This window comes from Salmo salar, chromosome ssa12, assembly GCF_905237065.1.
Source record: "Salmo salar chromosome ssa12, Ssal_v3.1, whole genome shotgun sequence".
Classification (NCBI taxonomy): domain Eukaryota; kingdom Metazoa; phylum Chordata; class Actinopteri; order Salmoniformes; family Salmonidae; genus Salmo; species Salmo salar.
Window position 1 is genome coordinate 63,479,233 of NC_059453.1, and position 25,499 is coordinate 63,504,731.

The window sequence follows — 25,499 nt, forward strand, 5'->3', positions numbered from 1 at the left end:
CTGAACAAAAATATAAATGCAACATGTAAAGTGTTGGTCCCATGTTTCATGAGCTGAAATAAAATATCCCCGAAATGTTCCATAAGCACAAAAAGCTTATTTCTCCCAAATCTTGTATACAAATTTGTTTACATCCCCATTAGTGAGCATTTCTCCTTTGCCAAGATAATCCATTCACCTGACAGGTGTGGCATATCAAGAAGCTGATTAAACAGCATGATCATTACGCCGATGCAATTTGTGCTGAGGACAATAAAAGGCCACTCTAAAATGTGCAGTTTTGTCACACAACGCCACAGATGTTTCAAGTTTTGAGGGAGCGCGCAATTGGCATGGTGACTGCAGGAATGTCCACCAGAGCTGTTGCCAGATAATTTAATGTTAATTTCTCTACCATAAGCCGCTTCCAATTTCCTTTCAGAGAATTTAGCAGTACGTCCAACTGGCCTCACAACCCAGGCCACGTGTATGGTGTCATTTTCGAAAGCGTTTTGCTGATGTCAACATTGTGAACAGAGTGCCTAATGGCGGAGGTGGGGATATAGTATGGGCAGGCATAAGCTAACGACAACAAACTCAATTGCATTTTATCAATGGCAGTTTGAATGCACAAATATACCGTGATGAAATCCTGCGCCCATTGGGAGTCCCATTTTTTTAAAGGTATCTGTGACCAACATATGCATATCTGTGAAATCCATAGATTTGGGCCTAATTAGTTTATTTCAAATGACTGATTTCCTCTCTTTGAAATGGTTGCATTTATATTTATATTTTTGTTCAGTATAGTTTTATCTTATTAACAGGTCCAAGGAATTTTCTTGCTCACACATAATATGCACATACATTTATGCACACCCACTCACATAGTATGCAATCAAATCAAATTTTATTGGTCACATACATATGGTTAGCAGATGTTAATGCGAGTGTATCGAAATGCTTGTGAAAAAGCACTGCTGCTACTCTGTTTATCTTATATCCTATTGCCTAGTCCCCTTACATAATCTACTGCCATCACTCCAGTATTCCTGCACATTATAAATATGGTATTGGAACTGACTTTTGAAAAATATTTCCTGTATATAGTATGCTTACTTACGTATTTCATATTTCTTTATAGCCTTTTTTCTCCCCAATTTCGTGGTATCCAATTGGTAGTTACAGTCTTGTCTCATCGCTGCAACTCCCGTACGGACTAGGGAGAGGCAACAGTCAAGAGCTGTGCATCCTCCGAAACACAACCCAACCAAGCCACACTGCCTGCTTAACCCAGAAGCCAGACACATCAATGTGTCGGAAGAAACACCGTACACCTGGCGACCATGTCAGCGTGCATGCGCCCGGCCTGCCACAGGAGTCGCTAGAGCGCGATGGAACAAGGACATCCCTGCTGGCCAAACCCTCCCCTTACGACGCTGGGCCAATTGTGCACAGCCCCATGGGTCTCTCGGTCGCGGCTGGCTGCGACAGAGCCTGGATCGAACCAGGATCTCTAGTGGCACAGCCTTAGACCACTGCACCACTCAGGAGGCCTTCATATTTCTTGTTCTTATTTCATGTGGTTTTTTTTGTAAAACATTTATTGATTATTGCATTGTTGGGTTTTGAGTTTGCAAGGAAGGCATTTCACTGTACTTGTGCATGTGACATTAAAACTTGAAACTTGAATAAAAAGAGGTCTTATCTTTTTCTTTTGCTGGTTAAAGTTGTCAATGATGACACCAATGAAGAGATTGAGGGTAAAGAAAGAGCCAAAGATGATGAAGGCAACAAAGTAGATATACATGTAGATGTTGTCTTCATAGATCGGCTGATCCTCCACCTACAGAGAAGAGGAAAAACACATTCAAGCTCCAAACTCTCCCTCATTACATTCCCCTTTGTGGGTTCAAAAGTCCCTTTCCAAACAAGTTAGTATTAGTAGGTTCTTCTGGAACATGTTACATCTGTTCACACAATACCAACCACCAAACAAAAGGGAGACAAATCTCAAGTGTAGGCTTACCTTCCGAGAATCAATGGCAGCATACATTATGTCCATCCAGCCTTTAAACGTGGCCTGTGAGAAAGGGGATATATAGAGTTGTGCGAAAAAGGGGGAAAGAAAAGTGGGGAAGAAGAATTAAGGTAAAGCAGAAATAGAGGAAATTAGGATGAGGTGTTGAAAAGGAAGGAGGAAAATTACAAGATGAAGGACAAGAGGTACAGTAGGAAGCCATTGACTGAAAAATATGATTATTCACTTCTGCAGTCTAACTACCGTTCAACTTTGACCTTCTCCAAAGTAGGAGGGGCAAGGGGCCAAAGGAGTGAAAAGTCAGAACATCAATAGTGTCATGACACTAGCCCTCTAGCAGAGATGTGACCCCCTCCTGTTAGGAAGGGGCAGTTTTATGACTTAACACCCAGTCATAAATTCCGTGCAGAGACACTTCTCTCCCTGACCATGCAGACATAATCACGGGAGAGAGAGGGAGAGAGAGTTTCACAGTAAGACAAAGGGACTCTCCCGCCCAATTCTACGCATCCCAGAATTTGAGAATTGAACAATATTCCTATTTTGGAGAATGTGTAAACGGTCGGCGGAGAAGCCAGCTACGACCCTGTCGGTTTTGTTTCATGTTTGTGACCTCATGAAAGACAATACAGCCACATTACCCTAACTCTGTTTATATAGGTTCCTCAGTTATGAGGCTTGCATCTGAATGTTGGATAAAATGTTTAACGAAGTATAAGAATACTTTTGAAAAGATAACAATGTGATTATGTCTTCTAAAATGAAAATGGTGTGTTTTAACGGTAACTCGTATCCAGCCAGTAGCTACGCCCAAGTCAATAGACATTGGTTGGAAATGATGAACCAACCCCTTTTCTACATTTCTATAAAAGCCCTGTGACCCAAAGTCACCTCAGTTCCAAATACTAAAAAGGGCTAAGTCTAATTTCAACTCTACAGGCCAGAAAGCGTGAGAGCTTGCTCCACACGTGAAATGGTATGAACTCTGAACTATTGATCACTCAAGAAGACGTGAGTCCTAGATTACAGCCTAACAGACTGTAGCTGAAAAGGTAGCAAATCTAGTAAGAACATTGACCGACGCAGATGAACATCTCACTCCACGACGATCCGGCAGAATCTACAAAGGACAATGGCGACCTCGACTGGGCAAACCAGAGCCTCAGATCACTAGCTCAGTTGTAAATACTGATTACATTCCTTTATCCAAATGAGCAATTGTTAAAGTGCATATGTATTCATATTTATGCGAGAATAGCTTCCCATGTCAGATAGAGACCCATGTTCCTTTGTCTCCCCCCCCTTTTCCTCTCTGAATCTATCATGTTGTAACCAAACTGTTTTTGTTTAGTCCACTAGGGATGGTATTTACTGTATAATGTTATTATATATTGTATATTCTGTAATTGTTTAATTAGATAGTAAATAAATTGAGACAATTTGTGTATGGATGATTCATAGTAAAGGCTGAGTTCGTGCAGATAACCAAGACTTTTATGACATTCAGATGAGACTGGTAGAAGGTAAAGAATAATTAATGACTGATTGACTGCTAAAAGATTCGGAAGATAGCCACTCTATATAAACTAACTCTTCCGTGGTGCCCCAGGTTATTAACGAGTTAATTGTTGCATGGTTTAATTCAATCACGTAATCAATCAAATGTTAGGTAATCGATTTCATAAAATAGCTTGTCATCACATTAAAGAAGTCAGAGACATGACAATAGGAAAGACCTTGTACTTACCACTTGTAGAAGTGCCAGGTATCCTGCAGCCACATTGTCAAAGTTAATCTTGACATTCTTCCATCTGACTTCACTGTAATTTGCGTTGATTAGCGCAAAGCACTCTGTCTTGTTGTTGACAACGTCCGGTTTAAAGTTCTCCTCTGAGGTCTCGTTGAAGCAGTAGTAATACTTCCCTGCAAACAGGTTGACCCCCATGATACTGAAGATGAGCCAGAAGATGAGGCACACCAGCAGCACATTCATGATGGAGGGGATGGCTCCCACCAAGGCATTCACCACCACCTACACACGGGACCATGGAAACAGGAGCAGCATGAGATACAACTCACACATATACATACATACAAACATAAGCCCACTCCCTCTCAGCGATAATGGTCATATACCTTATGTGAGTTGCACATCAGTTTGGTTTATCTTGACGATCGCCTTATATCTTTTTATCTTGACTATTTCCTTATGTGTTGCTATTACTCTACAATATCATATGCAACTGATGTCACTAATGAGGTTTACTTGGGCAAAGCACAGTGAATACTGGGATTGAGGTCTCATTTTTGCATAAATCAGGTGTACCTATTTGAAGCCTTTAATGTGTATGCAGATAATATACACTCTTTGAAGTAAAGATGCCTGGAAGGACCTTTTGGGGTTTTAAAAACTACCACGCCGAGATGTGGCTTATTTCCATGTCAAAAAGGTTCCTCGAGGAACCCCTCAGAAAAGGGTCTTTGAGAAATCCCTGTGTAAAAGGTTCAAACCAGAACCTTTTTTTGATCAGAAGGGTTCAATTTTGAACCTTTTAAAAAAAATATTGAAGAGGTGGCAGACTATTATAAGATTGGAGACGTGGCTTATTGGAGGCGTGGCTTTCAGGTAGTTATTTGTGGTCACCCATTAGAGTAAATGTTATACTTGTTGATCTTGTTAAGTTTGTACTTCAATTTTCATTGAAAATCTATGTATATTACATATTCTTATATAATATTAATAATAGTCATTTGATGCTTTTTGACTATGCTCAAGAGGTTAGAGGGTGCCTTTTGATTTAATATTGTTTTTTTCAGATTTATCTTTCTTTTCTTCTTGTTTTTTTGCAACCAGCTGGAGTGGCTGTCAGGGGAACTACAGGTGCATCATTGTTAGGATGTGTTAGCCTCCTTATTTCCTGGTTTTCTTAGTTTTTGTTTCTAGATTGCTTCTACTTATTGGGTAGTCTAGTATAGCAATTGTTTGTTAGCTAGCTAGCTTGCTGGTTGGTTAACCTTCAGTTTGGGCCTGCTAGCAGCTGGCTAACTTGCCCCCCTTGGCTACAGTTAGCCTACAAATGTTCTTTCCTTTCTCTTCCTTTTGTCCCCTTTAGCCCTTGTTTAAGTAGATAATTGGTGGCAGCTGTGGTTGTTTGTTAGCCTGCTAGCTTGCTTAGCTGTGGGTGGTGTTGGTTTCAAATCAAAGTTTATTGGTCGCATACACAGATATGCAGATGTTATCGCAGGTGCAGCGAAATGCTTGTGTTTCTAGCTCCAACAGTACCTAGCAATAAAAAAAACAATACACACATAATCCAGATTTTTTTGAATAGGATGAGCCATGACTAGAATAAAGTATATAAATAGAAAGTGGGTGAAGCCATATGTAAACATAATTAAAGTGATGTCATTGTACATAGTGTACATCGGGCAGCAGTCTCTAAGGTGCAGGGTAGAGTACCGGGTGATAGCCGGCTAGAACAGTGACTAAGGTTCAGAGCAGGCTACTGGGCGGAGGCCGGCTAGTGGTAACTGTTTAACAGTCTGATGGCTTAGCGATAGAAGCTGTTTCTCAATCTCTCAGTCCCAGCTTTGATGGAGCTGTACTGTCTTCGCCTTCTAGATGGTGGAGTGGTGGACAGGCCGTGGCTCAGGTGTCTGAGGTCCAACTTGATTTTCTTGGCCTTTCTGTGAAACTGGGTGCTGTAGATGTCCTGGGAGGCAGGTAGCGTGCCCCCGGTCATGCATTGGGCTGACCGAACCACCCTCTGGAGAGCCATGCGGTAGTGGAAGGTGCAATTGTGGAAGGCGCAACTGTGATACAGCTTGACAGGATACTCTCAATGGTGCGTCTGTAGAAGTTTGTGAGTGTCTTTGGGGCCAAGTCAAACTTCTGCAGCCTCCTGAGGTTGAAGAGGTGCTGTTGCGCCTTCACCATGCTGTCTGTGTGAAGGGACCATTTCAGAGGAACTTGAAGCTTTTGATCATCTCCACTGCGGCCCTATCGATGTGGATGGGGGTGTGCTCTCTCTGCTGTCTCCTGTAGTCCATGATCAGCTCCTTTGTTTTGTTGATGTTGAGGGAGAGGTTATTTTCCTGGCTCGCCTATGCCCGGGCTCTCACCTCCTCCCTGTAGGCTGTCTCATAGTTGTTTGTAATCAGGCCTACCACTGTTGTGTCATCAGCAAAATTGATGATTGAGTTGGAGATGTGCGTGGCCATGCAGTCATGAGTGAACAGGGAGTACAGGAGGGGGCTGAGCATAGACCCCTGTTCGGCCCCTGTGTTGAGGATCAGTGCGGCAGAGGTGTTGTTGCCTACCTTCACCACTTGGGGTCTAGGACCCAGTTGCACAGGGAAAGGTTCAGGCCCAGGGCCCTGAGCTTAGTGATGAGCTTGGAGGGCACTATGGTGTTGAAGGCTGAGCTGTAGTCGATGAACAGCATTCTTAAATATGTATTTGTCTTGTCCCCTCGGGATAGGATGATTGTGTTGTCCGTGGATCTGTTGGGGCGCTATGTGAATTGTAGTGGGTCGGGTAAGGTGAAGATTATATGGTCCTTAACTAGCCTCTCAAAGCACTTCATGATGACAGAAGTTTAGTTTAGCTAAGTTACCGTCACTTTCTTGGGTACAGGAACAATGGTGGACATCTTGAAGCAAGTGGGAACAACAGACTGAGATATGGAGAGATTTAATGTCAGTAAACACTCCAGCCAGCTGGTCTGAACATTCTCTGAGGACATGGATTGGGATGCCATCTGAGCCGGCAGCCTTGCAAGGGTTAACACGCTTAAATGACTAACTTACGTCGGCCACGGAGAATGAGAGCATACAGTCCTTGTGAGCATTGGGGCCCGCGTTGGCGGCTCTGTTTTCCTCAAAGTGGGTGAAGATGTTTAGTTCGTCCGGGAGCGAGGCGTCTGTGTCCACGACGTGGCTGGTTTTCCCTTTATAATCCATGATTGTCTGGAGTCCCTGCCACTTCTTATGTCAGAGCCATTGAATTGGGCATCCACTTGGTACCTGTACTGTTGTTTTCCCTCTTTGATTGCCTTACGGAGGTCGTAGCTGGTGTGTTTGTACACGTCCATGTTCGGCATTTGATGTTGGGACATTCCAGATCGGGAGAACAAAAGGACTTGAGTTCCTGTATGTTACCACAATCACGCCAGGAGTTGTTAATCATGAACAATACCCCACCGCCTTTCTTTTTTCCCCAGAGTTCTTTCTTTCTATCGGCACGATGGACGGAAAAGCCCACTGGCTGAATGGACAGTGACAATATATCCAGAGAAAACCATGATTCCGTAAAACAGAGTATGTTACAGTCCCTGATAACTCTCTGGAAGGGGATCCTCGCCCTGAACTCATCTACTTTATTGTCCACAGACTAAACGTTATCAAGTAATATACTCTGAAGTGGTGGATTGTATGCACGCTGCCTGATTCTGAGTAGGGCCCCACTCCTTCTGCATCTGCTCTGGCGGTCCAACTCATTCCAAGCCATCTCAATTGGGTTGAGGTTGGGTGATTGTGGAGGCCAGATCATCTGATGCAGCACTCCATCACTGTCCATCTTGGTCAAATAGCCCTTACACAGCCTGGAGGTATGTTTGGTCATTGTCCTGTTGAAAAACAAATGATTGTCCCACTATGCGCAAACCAGATGTGATGGCGTATCACTGCAGAATGCTGTGGTAACCATGCTGGTTAAGTGTGCCTTGAATTCTAAATAAATCACAGACTGTGTCACCAGCAAATTACCCCCACACCATCACACCTCCTCCTCCATGCTTCACGGTGGGAACCACACATGCGGAGATCATCCGTTGACCTACTCTGCCTCTCACAAAGACACAGTGGTTGGAACCAAAAAATGTCAAATTTGGACTCATCAGACCAAAGGACAGATTTACACCGGTCTAATGTCCATTGCTCGTGTTTCTTGGTCCAAGCAAGTCTCTTCTTATTATTGGTGTCCTTTAGTAGTGGTTTCTTTGCAGCAATTCGACCATGAAGGCTTGATTCATGCAGTCTTCTCTGAACAGTTGATGTTGAGATGTGTCTGTTACTTGAACTTTGTGATGCATTTATTTGACCAGCAATTTCTTAGGCTGGTAACTCTAATGAACTTATCCTCTGCAGCAGAGGTAACTCTGGGTCTTCCTTTCCTGTGGCAGTCCTCATGAGAGCCAGTTTCATCATAGCGCTTGATGGTTTTTGCAACTGCACTTGAAGAAACTTTCAAAGTTCTTGACATTTTCCGGAGTATGTCTTAAAGTAAAGATGGACTGTCATTTCTCTTTGTTTATTTGAGCTGTTCTTGCCATAATATGGACTTGGTCTTTTACCAAATAGGGCTATCTTCTGTATACTACCGCTAACATGTCACAACACAACCGATTGGCACAAACGCATTAAGAAGGTAAGAAAATCCACAAATTAACTTTTAACCAAGGTAGATAAACAACATAACTTCGGTTGGCCCTGATTAGGGAAGGGTAAAAATTACAAAATACAATTACAAAATACCATTAAGATTCATGTGTCAAAATAAACTAACCCAAAAGGTTGATTGATGTCCTGGAAGGTGGAGAAAGGTAGATATGTCTTTCGACGCTTCACCCCTCCTTTTCTCCGATTGCAATTGATAATGTACAGTGAGGGGAAAAAAGTATTTGATCCCCTGCTGATTTTGTATGTTTGCCCACTGACAAAGAAATGATCAGTCTATAATTTTAATGGTAGGTTTATTTGAACAGTGAGAGACAGAATAACAACAAAAAAATCCAGAAAAACACATGTCAAAAATGATTTGCTTTTTAATGAGGGAAATAAGTATTTGACCCCTCTGCAAAACATGACTTAGTACTTGGTGGCAAAACCCTTGTTGGCAATCACAGAGGTCAGATGTTTCTTGTAGTTGGCCACCAGGTTTGCACCCATGTCAGGAGGGATTTGTCCCACTCCTCTTTGCAGATCTTCTCCAAGACATTAAGGTTTTGAGGCTGACGTTTGGCAACTCGAACCTTCTGTTCCATCCACAGATTTTCTATGGGATTAAGGTCTGGAGACTGGCTAGGCCACTCCAGGACCTTAATGTGCTTCTTCTTGAGCCACTCCTTTGTTGCCTTGGCCGTGTGTTTTGGGTCATTGTCATGCTGGAATACCCATCCACGACCCATTTTCAATGCCCTGGCTGAGGGAAGGAGGTTCTCGCCATAGATTTGATGGTGCATGGCCCCGTCCATCGTCCCTTTGATGCGGTGAAGTTGTACTGTCCCCTTAGCAGAAAAACACCCCCAAAGCATAATGTTTCCACCTCCATGTTTGACAGTGGGGATGGTGTTCTTGGGGTCATAGGCAGCATTCCTCCTCCTCCAAACACGGTGAGTTGAGTTGATGCCAAAGAGCTCCATTTTGGTCTCATCTGACCACAACACTTTCACCCAGTTGTCCTCTGAATCATTCAGATGTTCATTGGCAAACTTCAGACGGGCATGTATATGTGCTTTCTTGAGCAGGGCGACCTTGAGGGCGCTGCAGGATTTCAGTCCTTCACGGCGTAGTGTGTTACCAATTGTTTTCTTGGTGACTATGGTCCCAGCTGCCTTGAGATCATTGACAAGATCCTCCCGTGTAGTTCTGGGCTGATTCCTCACCGTTCTCATGATCATTGCAACTCCACGAGGTGAGATCTTGCATGGAGCCCCAGGCCGAGAGAGATTGACAGTTCTTTTGTGTTTCTTCCATTTGCAAATAATCGCACCAAATGTTGTCACCTTCTCACCAAGCTGCTTGGCGATGGTCTTGTAGCCCATTCCAGCCTTGTGTAGGTCTACAATCTTGTCCCTGACATCCTTGGAGAGCTCTTTGGTCTTGGCCATGGTGGAGAGTTTGGAATCTGATTGATTGATTGCTTCTGTAGACAGGTGTCTTTTATACAGGTAACGAGCTGAGATTAGGAGCACTCCCTTTAAGGGTGTGCTCCTAATCTCAGCTCGTTACCTATATAAAAGACACCTGGGAGCCAGAAATCTTTCTGATTGAGAGGGGGTCAAATACTTATATCCCTCATTAAAATGCAAATCAATTTATTACATTTTTGACATGAGTTTTTCTGGATTGTTTTGTTGTTATTCTGTCTCTCACTGTTCAAATAAACCTACCAGTACAATTATAGACTGATCATTTCTTTGTCAGTGGGCAAACGTACAAAGTCAGCAGGGGATCAAATATTTTTTTCCCTCACTGTATTGTTACCATTTGTTACATGTGATTTCTCTTTTCTGTGCTTGATGCCATTTCAGGCAAAGAAGCTGGTGATACAGATCCTGGTTCCACCTGATTTACGGGGCAGTGCAGAGTGGCATGCGGCACACTCTGGGACTGGGCTCCAAGCTTTGTTGTTGGGGTATGGGAATGGGCATCGCCTGACAGGCAGCCAGCGCCAAACCCAACACTAACCCTCGAAAATGTATTGTTGCCATTTATGTGTGATTTCTCAATATTTTTCTGTCTGAATCCCAAATCACCCCCTTCCCCTCACCCCTCGGCCCTCCATTTGCGCATTCAAACGCTTCAAGCCATTTGTACAAGTGTCCCAAAGCTGAGGGAGTGAAAATTATCGAGGGTGTAAGTGCTAATTAGACCATCGGATATCCACATCGACTGAGCCAGCAAGGCTGCAGGCAACAGAGCGAAGTGCTATCCTGACATGCACTGCAATATGTTTGGAGTTTGCACAATTTAATACAAAAGAATGGAGAGGCGTGCCTAATTATATGTCACGTGCATTTGTTTGTCTGATTTCGAGACTTGACGCGTAACAGATGAAATATCTCCCAAATTAAATGTTTAACTGTTACTCAAGTTTAGGCTATATCTTGTAAAACAACAGAGGGAATTTGTTCATTTGAATTTCATGCTTGTTTTATTATTTAAAAATGGAACATGAATTACATCATTCAAGTCAGGAGTGTGTCCCAAAGTTGATGGGTTTATTGATCACATCGCCACTCTCTCCGATCGAGTTAGTAGGGAGTGGTTTGGGATTCGCAGTCTGTGTTTGATGCCATGGCGGCAGGTATTTTAGTGGTTAGAGCATTGGGCCAGTAACCAGAAGGTTGCTGGATCGAATCCCTGAGCTGACAAGGTAAAAATATATAGTTCTGCCCCTGAGCAAGGCAGTTAACCCACTGTCCCCGGGAGCTGAAGACATGGATGTTGATTAAGACAGCCCCCTGCACCTCTCTGATTCAGAGGGGTTAAATGCGGAAGACACATTTCAGTTGAACAACTGACTAGGTATCCAATTTTAGGCAAAGAAGCAGATGGGGGTCAGACCCTCAGGCAGCACTATACTTTGATAACCAGAGTATTGGCTGTTGAATGTGTGTTCTCTCACATGTGGATTGTCTATAGCTCCTTTATCATCTACTGCGCAAGGTTGTGAGTTAATGGTTTCATTGCCCCAACATCTTGCGCAGTTTGGTCTGTTCTGCTTGGCTGAGCCAGTGCCAAGGTCCATCCTGGTGTGTCCGGCACGGCGATACAAGCTGCAGTGACCCGAGGATGGGATGTCGCACATGCACACACGGTCCTGGTGACTTGAACAGGCTGGTTGTGCCGAGGCGCCTGGGGAGAGGCTCCTCTGGGGGCTAACAGGTTTCGGAACAACAGGATAATAAAAACTAATTTTAAGGACCCATGCAAACACTCACAACTGATCTTTATTAACTCTAATGGCTTTCAACTGATCTTTATTAACTCTAATGGCTAAATACGGCTGCTAGAATCCTGACTAGAACCAAAAAATGTGATCATATTACTCCAGTGCTAGCCTCCCTACACTGGCTTCCTGTTAAGGCAAGGGCTGATTTCAAGGTTTTATTGCTAACCTACAAAGCATTACATGGGCTTGCTCCTACGTATCTTTCCGATTTGGTCCTGCCGTACATACCTATACGTACGCTACGGTCACAAGACGCGGGCCTCCTAATTGTTCCTAGAATTTCTAAGCAAACAGCTGGAGGCAGGGCTTTCTCCTATAGAGCTCCATTTTTATGGAATAGTCTGCCTACCAATGTGAGAGACGCAGACTCAGTCTCAACCTTTAAGTCTTTACTGAAGACACATCTCTTCAGTAGGTCCTATGATTAAGTGTAGTCTGGCCCAGGGGTGTGAAGGTGAACGGAAAGGCTGGAGCAACGAACCGCCCTTGCTGTCTCTGCCTGGACGGTGTCCCCTCTTTCCACTGGGATTCTCTGCCTCTACCCCTATTACCGGGGCTGAGTCACTGGCTTACTGGTGTTCTTCCATGCCGTCCCTGGGAGGGGTGCGTCACTTGAGTGGGTTGAGTCACTGACGTGGTCTTCCTGTCTGGGTTGGCGCCCCCCCTTGGGCTGTGCCGTGGCGGAGATCTTTGTGGGCTATACTCGGCCTTGTCCCGGGATGGTAAGTTGGTGGTTGGAGATATCCCTCCAGTGGTGTGGAGGCTGTGCTTTGGCAAAGTGGGTGGGGTTATATCCTACCTGTTTGGCCCTGTCCGGGGGTTTCATTGGATGGGGCCACAGTGTCTCCTGACCCCTCCTGTCTCAGCCTCCAGTATTTATGCTGCAGTAGTTTCAGTGTCTGGGGGCTAGGGTCAGTCTGTCACATCTGGAGTATTTCTCTTGTCTTTTCCGGTGTCCTGTGTGAATTTAAATATGCTCTCTCTAATTCTCTCTTTCTCTTTCTTTCTTTCTCTCTCTCGGAGGACCTGAGCCCTAGGACCATGCCTCAGGACTACCTGGCTTGATGACTCCTTGCTGTCCCCAGTTCACCTGGCCGTGCTGCTGCTCCAGTTCCAACTGTTCTGCCTGCAGCTATGGAACCCTGACCTGTTCACCAGACATGCTACCTGTCCCAGACCTGTTGTCCCAGACCTGCTGGAACCCTGACCTATTCACCGGACATGCTACCTGTCCCAGACCTGCTGTTTTCAACTCTCTAGAGACAGCAGGAGCGGTAGAGATACTCTCAAAGATCGGCTATGAAAAAGCCAACTGACACTTACTCTTGTGTTACTGACTTGTTGCACCCTCGACAACTACTATGATTATTATTATTTGACAATGCTGGTCATTTATGAACATTTGAACATCTAGGCCATGTGCTGTTATAATCTCCACCCGGCACAGCCAGAAGAGGACTGGCCACCCCTCATAGCCTGGTTCCTCTCTAGGTTTCTTCCTAGGTTTTGGCCTTTCTAGGGAGTTTTTCCTAGCCACCGTGCTTCTACACCTGCATTGCTTGCTGTTTGGGGTTTTAGGCTGGGTTTCTGTACAGCACTTTGTGATATCAGCTGATGTAAGAAGGGCTATATAAATAAATTTGATTTGAAACTTTTAATTATGTATATTTAATTCCTGAAAGTTTTTGACATTTGTTGACAGTTTATTTATGATATATGATGTACTGTGAAAATGTAAACAAGTGCCAACATTCTTTTCTTAACATTGGTGATTACATAAAGTAATAAAGTGGTAACTACTTCAACTTTAGGATTTGCATAGGCTCTTAAGGGACCTTTCTAAGCCTAATTGATGTTACAAAACTGTCAGTGCTCCACTTTAACATGTGATGACAATAGAACAGATTAATTGGAATTACATGCACTCTAACGGGTGGTCTAAAAATATCTATCTGAAAGCCATGCCCCTACTCAGCCATGCCTCTGGTTCAGGGTTTCTTCAGGAACTCTTTGCTAAATTGAAACATTAAAGGTTCTTCCAAGAACCCCTCAAATAACCAAAGGTGCAAATATGAACCACTGACTAGCAATAGTTTCTTGAGGAACTCCACGGTTCTTTGAGGATCTCCAGGGTTCCTCGCATTCACAAATTCTAAGAGAGTAGGCCTATCCACATATCTCAGTCATAGAACGTCTGGCCAATCTGTCACAACAGCAGTACAATGGAAAGCAGCTGACACTTCCACCTCTCCCCAAAACATGCCCTTACATTCCCCCCATCCCCCCGTCATACACAGATAAGCGGTGGCGGTGTCAGCAGTAGCACACAGTGTAATGCTCCGGCGATGTACATTTGATGTTTTAATGCAGGACATCCAGAAGCTCTTAGAGGGCTGAGCTGAGCCTGGCATGCACAGTCATACAGGCTCATTTACAGAGCCATGTTCCCACCTTGACAAGACAGTCAGAGTGGACTTTGCTGAAGGTTTCCCTCAGAATGTGTAGTGATTATGGCAAATGACCTCAATAACTACACCTATTTAGTTACCTTGATGAGTAGACTAGGGAGTTAACCTCACTAAATGGACATCATAATAATGTGATGATGGACCTGGTTCCCTCTTCATAACAAGGCCTTGAAGATGTTATAAGTGTACCTTATCAATAAGTGAGTGTAAAGTGGTTGTTCTGTTTTTCTATTATTGTCGACTGCTGTTGCCAAGAAGGGAAACATGGTTCTCTGGTGTATGTGTATTACATGCATGTTACATGGAGTAAATGTTTCAGACATTATCAGTCAAATAATAGCAGATGGATCCTGTATTATGGAGGTTTAGGGCTCTATTCAATCTGTATCGCTGAAGATTTACAGATTGCAGGATAAAAATTAAAAGGTCATTTCCGATTGATAAGACATATACAGCGTTTACCGCAAATGGAACGGCAGGGACTGTGAGGGGACACACACACGCACTCAAACGCACATACAGACGCACTAACGCACAAATACATTTTTAGTCATATTGTTTGTAATTTTTGTTGTTGTATTGTTTGCATATCATTGTATTTTTTATTTGTCTGACTGTCCTTGTCTATCAGTGTATCAGTGTTTTGTTACTTGTAATGTTTTGTATTTTTTGTGGACCCCTGGAAGAGTAGCTGCTGCTTCTGCAAATCTAATGGGGATCCAAATCAACAAATAATTTCCGCTAATGCGCGAATATTGCCTTTAAATTTAGATCACGCTGTAACGCAGAACTTCCGGGATACGGTTTGAAAAGAGACTATAAAACTTAGATGCTGACATCAAGGAACAGGAATAAGAGTTGAGTTTCTAGGGCTTTGCTTCACATTGCTCTTTACAGATGGTTAATTCTGAGATATATACAAAAGTATGTGGACACCCCTTCAAATTAGTGGATTTGGCTATTTCAGCCACACCCGTTGCTGGCAGGTGAATAAAATCGAGCACACAGCCATGCAATCTCCATAGACAAACATTGGCAGTAGAATGGCCTTACTGAAGAGCTCAGTGACTTTCAACGTGGCACCGTCATAGAATGCCACCTTTCCAATAAGTCAGTTTGTCAAATTTAGGCCTTGCTAGAGCTGCCCCGGACATCTTTAAGTGCTTTTATTGTGAAGTGGAGACGTCTAGGTGCAACAGCGGCTCAGCCGCGAAATGGTATGCCACTCAAGCTCACGGAACGGGACCGCCTAGTGCTGAAGTACGTAGCACGTAGAATAGTCTCTCCTCCTCGGTTGCAACACTCCCTACCGAGTTCCAAACTGCCTCTGGAAGTAATGTCAGCACAAGAACTGTTTGTCGGGAGCTTCATGAAATGGGTTTCCATGGCCGAGCAGCCGCACACTAGCCTAAGACCACCATGTGCAATGCCAAGCGTCAGCTGGAGTGGTGTAAAGCTCGCCGCCATTGGACTCTTGAGCAGTGGAAACGCGTTCTCTGGAGGGATGAATCACACTTCATCATGTGGCAGTCCGACGGACAAATCTGGGTTTGGAGGATGCCAGGAGAACGCTACCTACCCCAATGCATAGTGCCAACTGTAAAGTTTGGTGGAGGAGGAATAATGGTCTGGGACTGTTTTTCATGTTTCATGCTCCTTAGTTCCAGTGAAGGGAAATCTTAACGCTATAGCATACAATGACATTCTAGACGATTCTGTGCTCCAACCTTGTGGCAACAGTTTGGGGAAGGCCCTTTCCTGCATGACATTGCCCCTGTGCACAAAGCGAGGTCCATACAGCAATGGTTTGTCGAGATCGGTGTGAAAGAACTTGACTGGCCTGCACAGAGCCCTGACCTCAACCCCATCAAACACCTTTGGGATGAATTGGAACATTTCAAAGAATAACAACCAGTAGTGGTAAAATCCATCACAGGAAATTGACTGATGATACTACGTGAAGTTCAAAACCAATAAGAAACTGCGGCATATTAAGCTGTGAGAAATGTTACTATGCATCTCACTTGGTGTAGGTGTCTCACGTGCCAAGGCTTCAACAATTAAGCCCTGCCCAATGGCTCGGCTTACACATTCAGTTTTCTATAATTGTACTCACTAGAAACTGGTACAAGCAAACATGCCCACATTGGCACAATGTGGGCCCAATGCAGGCTAAAATATTGGTCCCATGTAGGCTGCTCAAATTGAGCTGACGATTTATTATTTATTTATTAAAATCTAACTTTTTTACTTACTAAAGACTTCTTCACGTGACTTATTTTGAGCATCACACAGTTGCACAAAAAGTACTGTTTGCACACCACGCCCACAAATATTCTAATATTCCTCCTCCTATATGTTATGAAGAAGCTGATGTGGGCTAGTCCATGCTGGACTTAGTGTGGGCAGGCCCAAGTTGGGCTTGGTGTGGGCTGGCCCATGTTGGGCTGCTGTGGATCAGCCATCACCAACCCAACACAGGCTAGCCCACACCAGCTACTTAATAATAAAGACGCGGGGGCTCATTTGAATATCTGTGGGCGTGGTGTGCACACGGGCTGGTGTGCGCTCGGTGTGGGAAAGCCCATGCTGGGCTGGTGTGGGTTTGTTGTGGGTAAGCCTATGTTAGGTTGGTGTAGGCTGTTCTGTGTTGGGTTGATGTGGACTTGGTGTGGGCTAGCCTGTGTTAGGTTGTTGTAGGATAGCCTGTGTTTGGCTGTGTGGGATTGGTGTGGGCTAACCTGTGTTGGGCTGGTGATGGCTAGCCCATGTCAGCAAAGATGGTTTAGTATGAATAACCCCAGAAACTGCTTCTGTGATATAAATCCCTGATCATACTTGTAGGCGATGTCATGGCGATGTTAGCTAGCTAAGCTCATGTGCTGAAACAAGTCATTGGGTCTAACAGTCGTGTCGCACCGAATTGGGCATGTGCAGGCCGTGAAATCAAAGACACTCCTTCGATATGAAGTTGTTTTTGATCAAAATTAAAACGTGTAATTTTGTCACTTTCACAAGGTTGGAGTAATTACATGTTCAGCTGCTGTAATACTTTTTTAGAAATAAAAAAAATTCACAACTAAGGTCACATTTTTCACTTTTCTCATTGACATCCCAAACCCCGGTCTGGTCTGTCAAAATATCGTCCTGTTGGGAGTCTGGGTTTGAAAACTCTGTGATGTCGGACTGGTGTGGGATTCATGTGGGCTAGCCTTTGTTGGGTTGGTGATGGCTAGCCCGTGTTGGGCTGGTGTGGGCTTGGTGTGGGCTAGCCCGTGCTGAATACCCACATGGGGCCAATGGGATCATGTTTTCTGGGGTGATTCTTGTAAGTCGTGTGTTACATCGGAAGGTTAGAGTGAGACACGTGAAACAGTAGTTGACGGAACAGGGTACAGGGAGGATCTCTTGCTTGAAAGCCCTCGATAGTAGAAGTGAAGGCTCTAAATTAAGCACAATAGCTTGCCAATTTCAGTAAAAAAAATGGCGTACCATTCATATGGGATGAGTGATTTCATTCTCCAGTTTTCTTTCACAAGTTCTACATCTCAACTCTGTTTTTGACATTGTGATGAGGCAGCTTTGCAACATATTGCCATTTTACCAATCAACATTTTATCATTGCAATTAACCTGAAATTCCTTTCAAACGATATTTGAGATAATCATTGCTTTCTTAATATATCAGTTGCACCTTCCTATTTTGCAACAAAGCCTCCTTCACTCATGCTGCCAAACTTACCCTTGTAAAACGGACTATCCTACCAATCCTTGACTTCGGCAATGTCATTTACAAATTAGCCTCCAACACTCTACTCAGCAAATTGGATGCAGTCTAACACAGTGCCATCCGTTTTGTCACCAAATATACTTTGTCACCATATACTACCCACCACTGCGACCTGTATGCTCTCGTTAGCTGGTCCTCGCTACATATTTGTCGTCAAACCCACTGGCTCCAGGTCATCTATAAGTCTTTGCTAGGTATAGCTCCCCCTTATCTTTGGTCACCATAGCAACACCCACCAGTAGCATGCACTCCAGTAGGTATATTTCACTGGTCATCCCCAAAGCCAACACCTCTTTGGCCGCCTTTCCTTCCAGTTCTCTGCAGCCAATGACTGGAACGAATTGCAAAAATCACTGAAGTTGGAGACATATCTCCCTCACTAACTTTGTGTCAGCTGTCAGAGCAGCTTACCGATCGCTGCAACTGTACACAGCCCATCTGTAAATAGCCCATCCAACCAACTACCTACTGCATCTCCATATTTGTTTTAGTTTTTCTGCTCTTTTGCACAGAAGTATTTCTACTTGAACATCCTCATCTGCACATATATCACTCCAGTGTAAATTGCTAAATTGTAATTACTTCGCCACTATTGGCCTATTTATTGCCTTACCTCCTTACTAAATTTGCACACACTGTATACAGATTTTCCTATTGTGTTATTGACTGTACGTTTGTCTATCCCAAGTGTAACTCTGTGTTGTTGTTTTTGTCGCACTGCTTTGCTTTATCTTGGCCAGGTCGCAGTTGTAAATGAGAACTTGTTCTCAACTGGCCTACCTGGTTAAAGAAAGGTGAATATATATATATATATATATATATATATATATATTATATTATATTATTTTTTTTTAAACATGACTTTCTGAAATGATAACGTTTCATGCAAATGCCAGGTCACTAACCAGATTTCCATCCACAGTTTTTATGCGAGTAAAGTCATACCGTATCAAAGAAAATCACGACAGCTATGACAGAAACAGGAAGTGTTTGTACAATTTTATAAATGCCTAGAGATAATTTGTTTGTTTGACATGGTGTAATCTTTTTGTGTCGATAAAATGTATTATGTGAGAAACGGCAGTGGAAAAGCCTTTATGCGCAAATATTGATATAATCAAATAAACTTGTATCCCTTTGAAACTAAGACGTTTTTATAACAATGTTATCATTTCTTTTCTTTATATCTCAAAGGCATTGCCGCTTGCAGGTATCAAAGCCAAAACTTGTATTTCCGCCAAACGACGTAGCAATCATTTCAGTAAAGTTCTGCCTAAGGCTTAGTATGAAACGTAGCCGTAATGCTGAGGCAGCTTTGGCATGCACTGCTCTCTTGATGGTTGCTAGGCAGTGTGCGTTAACCATCCTCATACCATTTATAAACTTTGCAAGGCATGCCACTTTGTCCATCTCTTCGCATCTCCCACCACTAAGCATGCACTGTTTTCTTAACCACAACTAGATGGATCCATAAATAATTACTGTGGGAATAAATATCACTGAATGACAATGAAAATATTGGAATAAAGTAGGATAATGCAATTGAAGGCATGTAGGCCTATCAAACTGTTGCTTAGTGAAACTCCCAAAGTTATCCAATCCTTGTAATAAATTTGAAGCAATTACCTACCCACGTGTGGTCATCTAGATGGTAATTTCAGCACGGTTTTGATTGGGACAGCGCCATTGCGCTGCTTTGAGACAAGCGTGGGGATTAATTTCTGATTTTCCTGAATCTCAATTTGGACATTGGTTTGGCTACAATTAGGCTGGGAAAGTGTTAGCTAAGTTGAGGTGAGTGCTGTCCATGATCATCTTGTCTAGTTCATTATAGCATGCATTGGTGCTGTAACTGTTGAATGGACATGCAGAAGGACCAGCTGCCTGGTGTTCTAGATCTTACCCTCATCCCTTCAAAACGAGACAGGGCCCTAAGGGGCCTCAATGCCCTCAATGTCCGTAGTGATTTAACGGGCCCTAGATCGGAGTAGCCCATCGCATTAGCTATAAGAGTGATTATAGACACCTATACAGAGAGAGAGAGAGAGAGAGAGTAAGAGAGAAGGAAGAGAGAGGGTCCAAACAGTTAGAAAGGTAACAGAGAGATAGACCCTAGTGGACCAATTTTGATTGTTGTTTTGGTTTAGTTTATAATGCAGGTGAAGCTTGAAAATAAGCTCTACAGTATACCTGGTTAGAAACGTTTGGTTGACAGAGAAAGAGGGGGAAAATAAGGGGAGAGAAAAAGAGGTAGCAGAATCAAACAAATGGGAAATTTGAGAGGAGAAATGCGTTCACAAAAATTCACTCAATATGACACAAGACCCACAGTAAACGTACAATATTCACACAATTCACAAAGTACCAGTTTAAGAATGGAGATGGGAGCCAGGAGGGTGAGGACGCTAGTGGGGACGAGTAGGAGAGAGAACAACCTGTGAAAGGGAGAGTCCCGAGACAAAACCACAAGAATCTTACCCTGGCCCCTCATCCACCGGCCCCCAAGCCAAGTCCCTCTCGTCTGCAGTACAACACCCCATTTAATTTTAAGATAGACACGGTTATAGGTACCTGCGAGAGAAGGTACAGGTTGAATGTGCACATCCCTGAGCAATCTTATACTCACATTTCATTCTATTCTAGACCACAAATTGAACTGATGACGGAGCCATAGCCTACATAAGGTGACCCAAGGGACCAAAGATGTGGTTTGACACAGTGGTAGAGCAGTTACAGGACAGAGAGGCACAAGGAATCAAAGAGGCACAGAGACCACGGGACACCATGCCTGTTGGAAAACTTGAGCTCCCTTCCCCTCTGTCTTCCATGACCATCCATGATAATGTGATACTGTCAGGGGGGGATTTGGGTCAAGGGAAAACATATTATACTGCTTTTATTCCTCATCAAATGGCAGAGGACTCTGGACTGTCATATGGGCATTGAGAAACAGGGGACAGTTTCATTGAAAGGGATTTGCAAATATGTCTAAAACATATTTAGATTCTACCAGTGAAAAATACTATACTTTATCACAGCTCTGAAGGGACAGACGTCTTCTCTTCTGGGAACTGTTGACAAAGGCTGTGTTTGAGAAAGAGCTGATCTTTTGGTTTCACTCATTCATGAAAATGCACATTAGATATATATACATAATGTATTGAGTACTACCCATGAAACTATGCTATTCTATACCATGGGTTTCTTTATCTCAAAGAGGTAGATTTAATATTAAAATGATCTCTATCACATATACACACAGCCTTTGTCCATGTCTGTCCCCTTGCTTTTCTAATGGCACGCTAAAGCTTCCACTGTCCTCTAGGCTACCACACTGTCGTTGCTCTTTGGGGTGATGGTCACCTTCTGCCTCTGTCTGCTTGGCGCCCCCTGTAGTAAAGGTGGGGAGTGGCCGCCATGCCTCCCTCCTCTGGCTCTGCAAATAGATACTGAGGAGAGAGACCTGCACCTTCTGAGTAACCCACAATGCACAGGCAGGCACACACACAAACAAACACAAACACACACACACTCCCACAAAACCGAGCACAGACATTAACACATACAAAAACCATCAGGATTGAGAAGACATTAGTTGATAATGGAGTTTAAGGCTTGACTCAGAAGTCATGACTTGACTTACCATCCATCACATAACCCAACCCAACACATCCAACAGGACAGGTCAAGTGCAAAATATAACTTTACATTTGCTCTTCCAGAGACAGGGGAAGATACAGACACCACAGCTTTCGATACACAACAGTAGAAAAATGTTACTGGGCAAAGCAACAATGGATGAAACCCCCACATTGCAACACCAGAACCGAAGAGAGCTTGTATGGCATTGTGATGTGTCCCATGTGGACAGTGTAATATTTTTCTTTTGATTTTTCTTTAAAGATAAATGTCAAGAATTGTTGACTGTCTCAGCCATCCCATTTATCGTCCTGCCTTTCACCCCCCACCTCTACTATCACCTATGTGCACATGGTGGTTCACCTTTGTTGTTTACATAGTAAAGTGCTATTGTAAACCACATTGTTGACTCACTGCTAATACCACACCTCCCATCCCAGGCTGTAATATTCCATATTACAGGAGTTCACTCACAGCAGTGACAAGATAAGTCAACTCCACAGCAACAGATAACACACTAGCCCATAGAGTTAGTTAAACAGGGTAGAGAGACACAACGGGGAAGGCCTTAATATCAATGAATGATGCCAGGCCTTTCAACATTTCAGCTGGAGAGTAAGAAGAGCATTACATAAAATAAAATCCACTTAAAAGATTGGATTGAATTTTGTTGACAAAGCAGTCGAATTGGCAAATGTTTGAGTTATATACTATACAGAGTATATTCATGGAAAGAAGGGAGAGTTTTGTTATGCCTGCTAAATGATCTATGTCAATAGGTAATGATTTGATGTCATGTCCATAACCCAGCATCTGCAATCAGTGCTAAATGGCCACACTGCAGCAGCATCATTTGAAATATTCAAGTCCCTTATTATCAAAGTTGTCTCAGATCAAGAACAAAGAGTAATCTGGTTACAGCTACAGTGTGCTTGAAGGGAAACAAAATCCAACTTGGGAAGAGGAGAGGAAAGCTTATCAACTCTCATAAAACAAAGACTGACAGAGAGAGAAGCAAGAGACATAAAAGACATAGCCAGAGAAGAAGAACATGAAGACAAAGCAAGAGAGATAAAAAGAGATTAAAAGAGAGACCAGCACAAAATAATAAAGGATGGAAAGATGGAGGAAGGAAATCATAAGAGGAGGCAAGAAGTAACATAGATTCAGTTGGATAAGTTACTTACATCCACAATGAAGAAGTCCAGCCAACACCAGGCGTTGGTGAAGTATTTGACCCAGCCATAGGCCACCCATTTGAGCACCATCTCCAGGATGAAGATATAGGTGAACACGCTGTCTGCGTACTCCAGGATAATCTTAATGGTCTTCCTCTTATTTATGTACACATCCTCAAAGGCCTGGGGGAGGGGAAAACAGAACAGCAGCAGGTTAACAACACTGACGTGACTGGACGTCTTGTCTTATGATTAGACCTCTGAGTTTTTCCTGTTATGTGAAAAACTCATGAACCTCTCTATGGTTAAAGGTGTTATAGATAGTTTTGCCATTTGCTTTTCCTGTTGAAATATGAATTCTCTGAAAACTACAGTATATAGTGTTAAAGGTGCAATTGGTCAAATTAGCAAAGACCATCCTGTCTCAGTCCTCCAAAAAGTGTTATGTTGTCTTTTTATATACAGTATTATTTTCTCTACAGAAACCTGACTGCGTCTAATGTCTTGGGATTTAACTGTGCTAACGTTAATACTGCTCTATGTTCATGGCAAACTATGTGAATTTAGTTGTTCTCTCTCATATGACAATGTATTGAAGACTCTCAGGATGTGCGGTGTTTACATAGTCATTGCCCACAGTAGTGAAAGAGGAGGTAGGCTACTGTATGTGATGGAACACGTTCTCTCTGTACTGTAGGGTTAATAGTCGCCTCAGCCCCACTATTCTATATCCCCTCTGTCCATTCCTGAACACATACAGGGCCTTCAGAAAGTGTTCATAGACTTTGACTTATTCTACATGTTGTTACAGCCTGAATTCAAAATTGATTAAATATTTATTTTCTCACCTATCCACACACAATACCCCATAATGACAAAGTGAAAACATATTTTTACAAAAGTTTGAAAATGTATTGAAAATTAAATACAGAAATATCTAATTTACATAAGTATTCACAGGCCTAAGTCAATTCATCTTAGAATCACCTTTGGCAGTGATTACAGCTGTGAGTCTTTCTGGGTAAGTCTCTAAGAGCTTTGCACACCTGGATTGTACAATATTTACCCATTATTCTTTTAAAAATTCTTCAAGCTCTGTCAAATTGGTTGTTGATCATTGCTAGACAATAATTTTCTGGTCTTGCCATAGATTTTCAAGCAGGTTTAAGTCAAAACTGTAACTTGGGACACTCAGGAACATTCACTGTCTTCTTGGTAAGGAAGTCCAAAAAATTGAGAGTGGTACTCAGTAATGTGTTGTATTGGATTTGCCTCAAACATAACACTTTGTGTTCAGGACACAAAGTTGATTGCGTTACCACATTCTTTGCAGTATTACTTTAGTGCCTTGTTTTAAACAGGATGCATGTTTTGGAATATTTTTTTCTGTACAGGCTTCCTTCTTTTCACTCTGTCAATAAGGTTAGTATTGTGGAGTAATACAATGTTCTTGATCCATCCTCAGTTTTCTCCTATCACAGCCATTAAACTCTGTAACTGTTTTAAAGTCACCATTGGCCTAATGGTGAAATCCCTGAGCGGTTTCCTTCCTCTCCAGCAACTGAGTTAGGAAGGACGCCTGTATCTTTGTAGTGACTGGGTATATTGATACACTATCCAAAGGTTAATTAATAACTTCACCATGCTCAAAGAGATATTTAATGTCTGCTTTTAAATGTTTGACCCATTTATCAATAGGTGCCCTTCTTCGCGAGGCATTAGAAAACGTTCCTGATCTTTGTGATTGAAACTGTGTTTGAAATTCACTGCTCAACTGAGGGACATTACACATAATTGTATGTGTGGGGTACATAACAAAGGAGTTGAATACTTATTGACTCATGACAGTTCAGCTTTTCATTTTTAATTCATTTATAAAAATTCAGAAAAACATCATTCCACTTTGACACTACGGGGTATTGTGTGTAGGCCAGTGACAAAAACATCTACATTTAATCAATTTTAAATTCAGGCTATAACACAACAACATGTGGAAAAAGTAAATGGATGTGAAAACTTAATTCAGAAAATATTCACACCCTTTTCCACATTTTGTTTTGTTGAGATTTTGTGTCACTGGCCTACACACAATACACCATAACGTCAAAGTGGAATTATGGTTTTAGAAATGTTTACAAATTAACTAAAATGAAAAGCTGAAATGTCTTGATTCAATAAGTATTCAACACCTTTGTTATGGCAAACCTATATAAGTGAAGGAGTAACATAATACGTTGCATGGACTCACTCTGTGCGCAATAATAGTGTTTAACATGATTTTTGAATGACTCCGAAATCTCTCTACCCCACACATACAATTATCTTTAAGGTCCCTCAATCGAGCAGTGAATTTCAAACACAGATTCAACCACAAAGACCAGGAAGGTTTACCAATACCTCACAAAGAAGGGCACCTATTGGTAGATGGGTAAAAAAAAAAAAAACAGACATTGAATATCCCTTTGAGCATAGTGAAGTTATTCATTAACCTTTGGATGGTGTGTCAATACACCCAGTTACTACAAAGATACAGGCATCCTTCCTAACTCAGTTGCCGGAGAGGAAGCAAACCACTCAGGGATTTCACCAAGAGGCCAATGGTGACTTAAAATCAGTTACAGAGTTTAATGGCTGTGATAGGAGAAAACTAACGATGAATCAACAACATT

At 42.7% G+C, this 25,499-nt stretch overlaps 1 protein-coding gene across 3 annotated transcripts in view; it reads right to left on the minus strand.

Moving 5' to 3' along the window:
• LOC106565594 (sodium channel protein type 8 subunit alpha) overlaps nt 1-25,499 on the minus strand; it is a 116,670-nt gene that overhangs the window by 4,828 nt on the left and 86,343 nt on the right. For 2 of the 3 annotated variants that reach the window (XM_014132896.2, XM_045691638.1), the window contains exons 21-25: nt 22,840-23,013; nt 19,917-20,039; nt 3,768-4,052; nt 2,009-2,062; nt 1,688-1,825 (exon numbers count right to left, since the gene is read on the minus strand). In XM_014132896.2, the coding sequence (XP_013988371.1) occupies nt 1,688-1,825; nt 2,009-2,062; nt 3,768-4,052; nt 19,917-20,039; nt 22,840-23,013 (774 nt within the window). The remainder of the gene's footprint in view (nt 1-1,687; nt 1,826-2,008; nt 2,063-3,767; nt 4,053-19,916; nt 20,040-22,839; nt 23,014-25,499) is intronic. The other variant, XM_014132898.2, reaches the window with a different exon arrangement.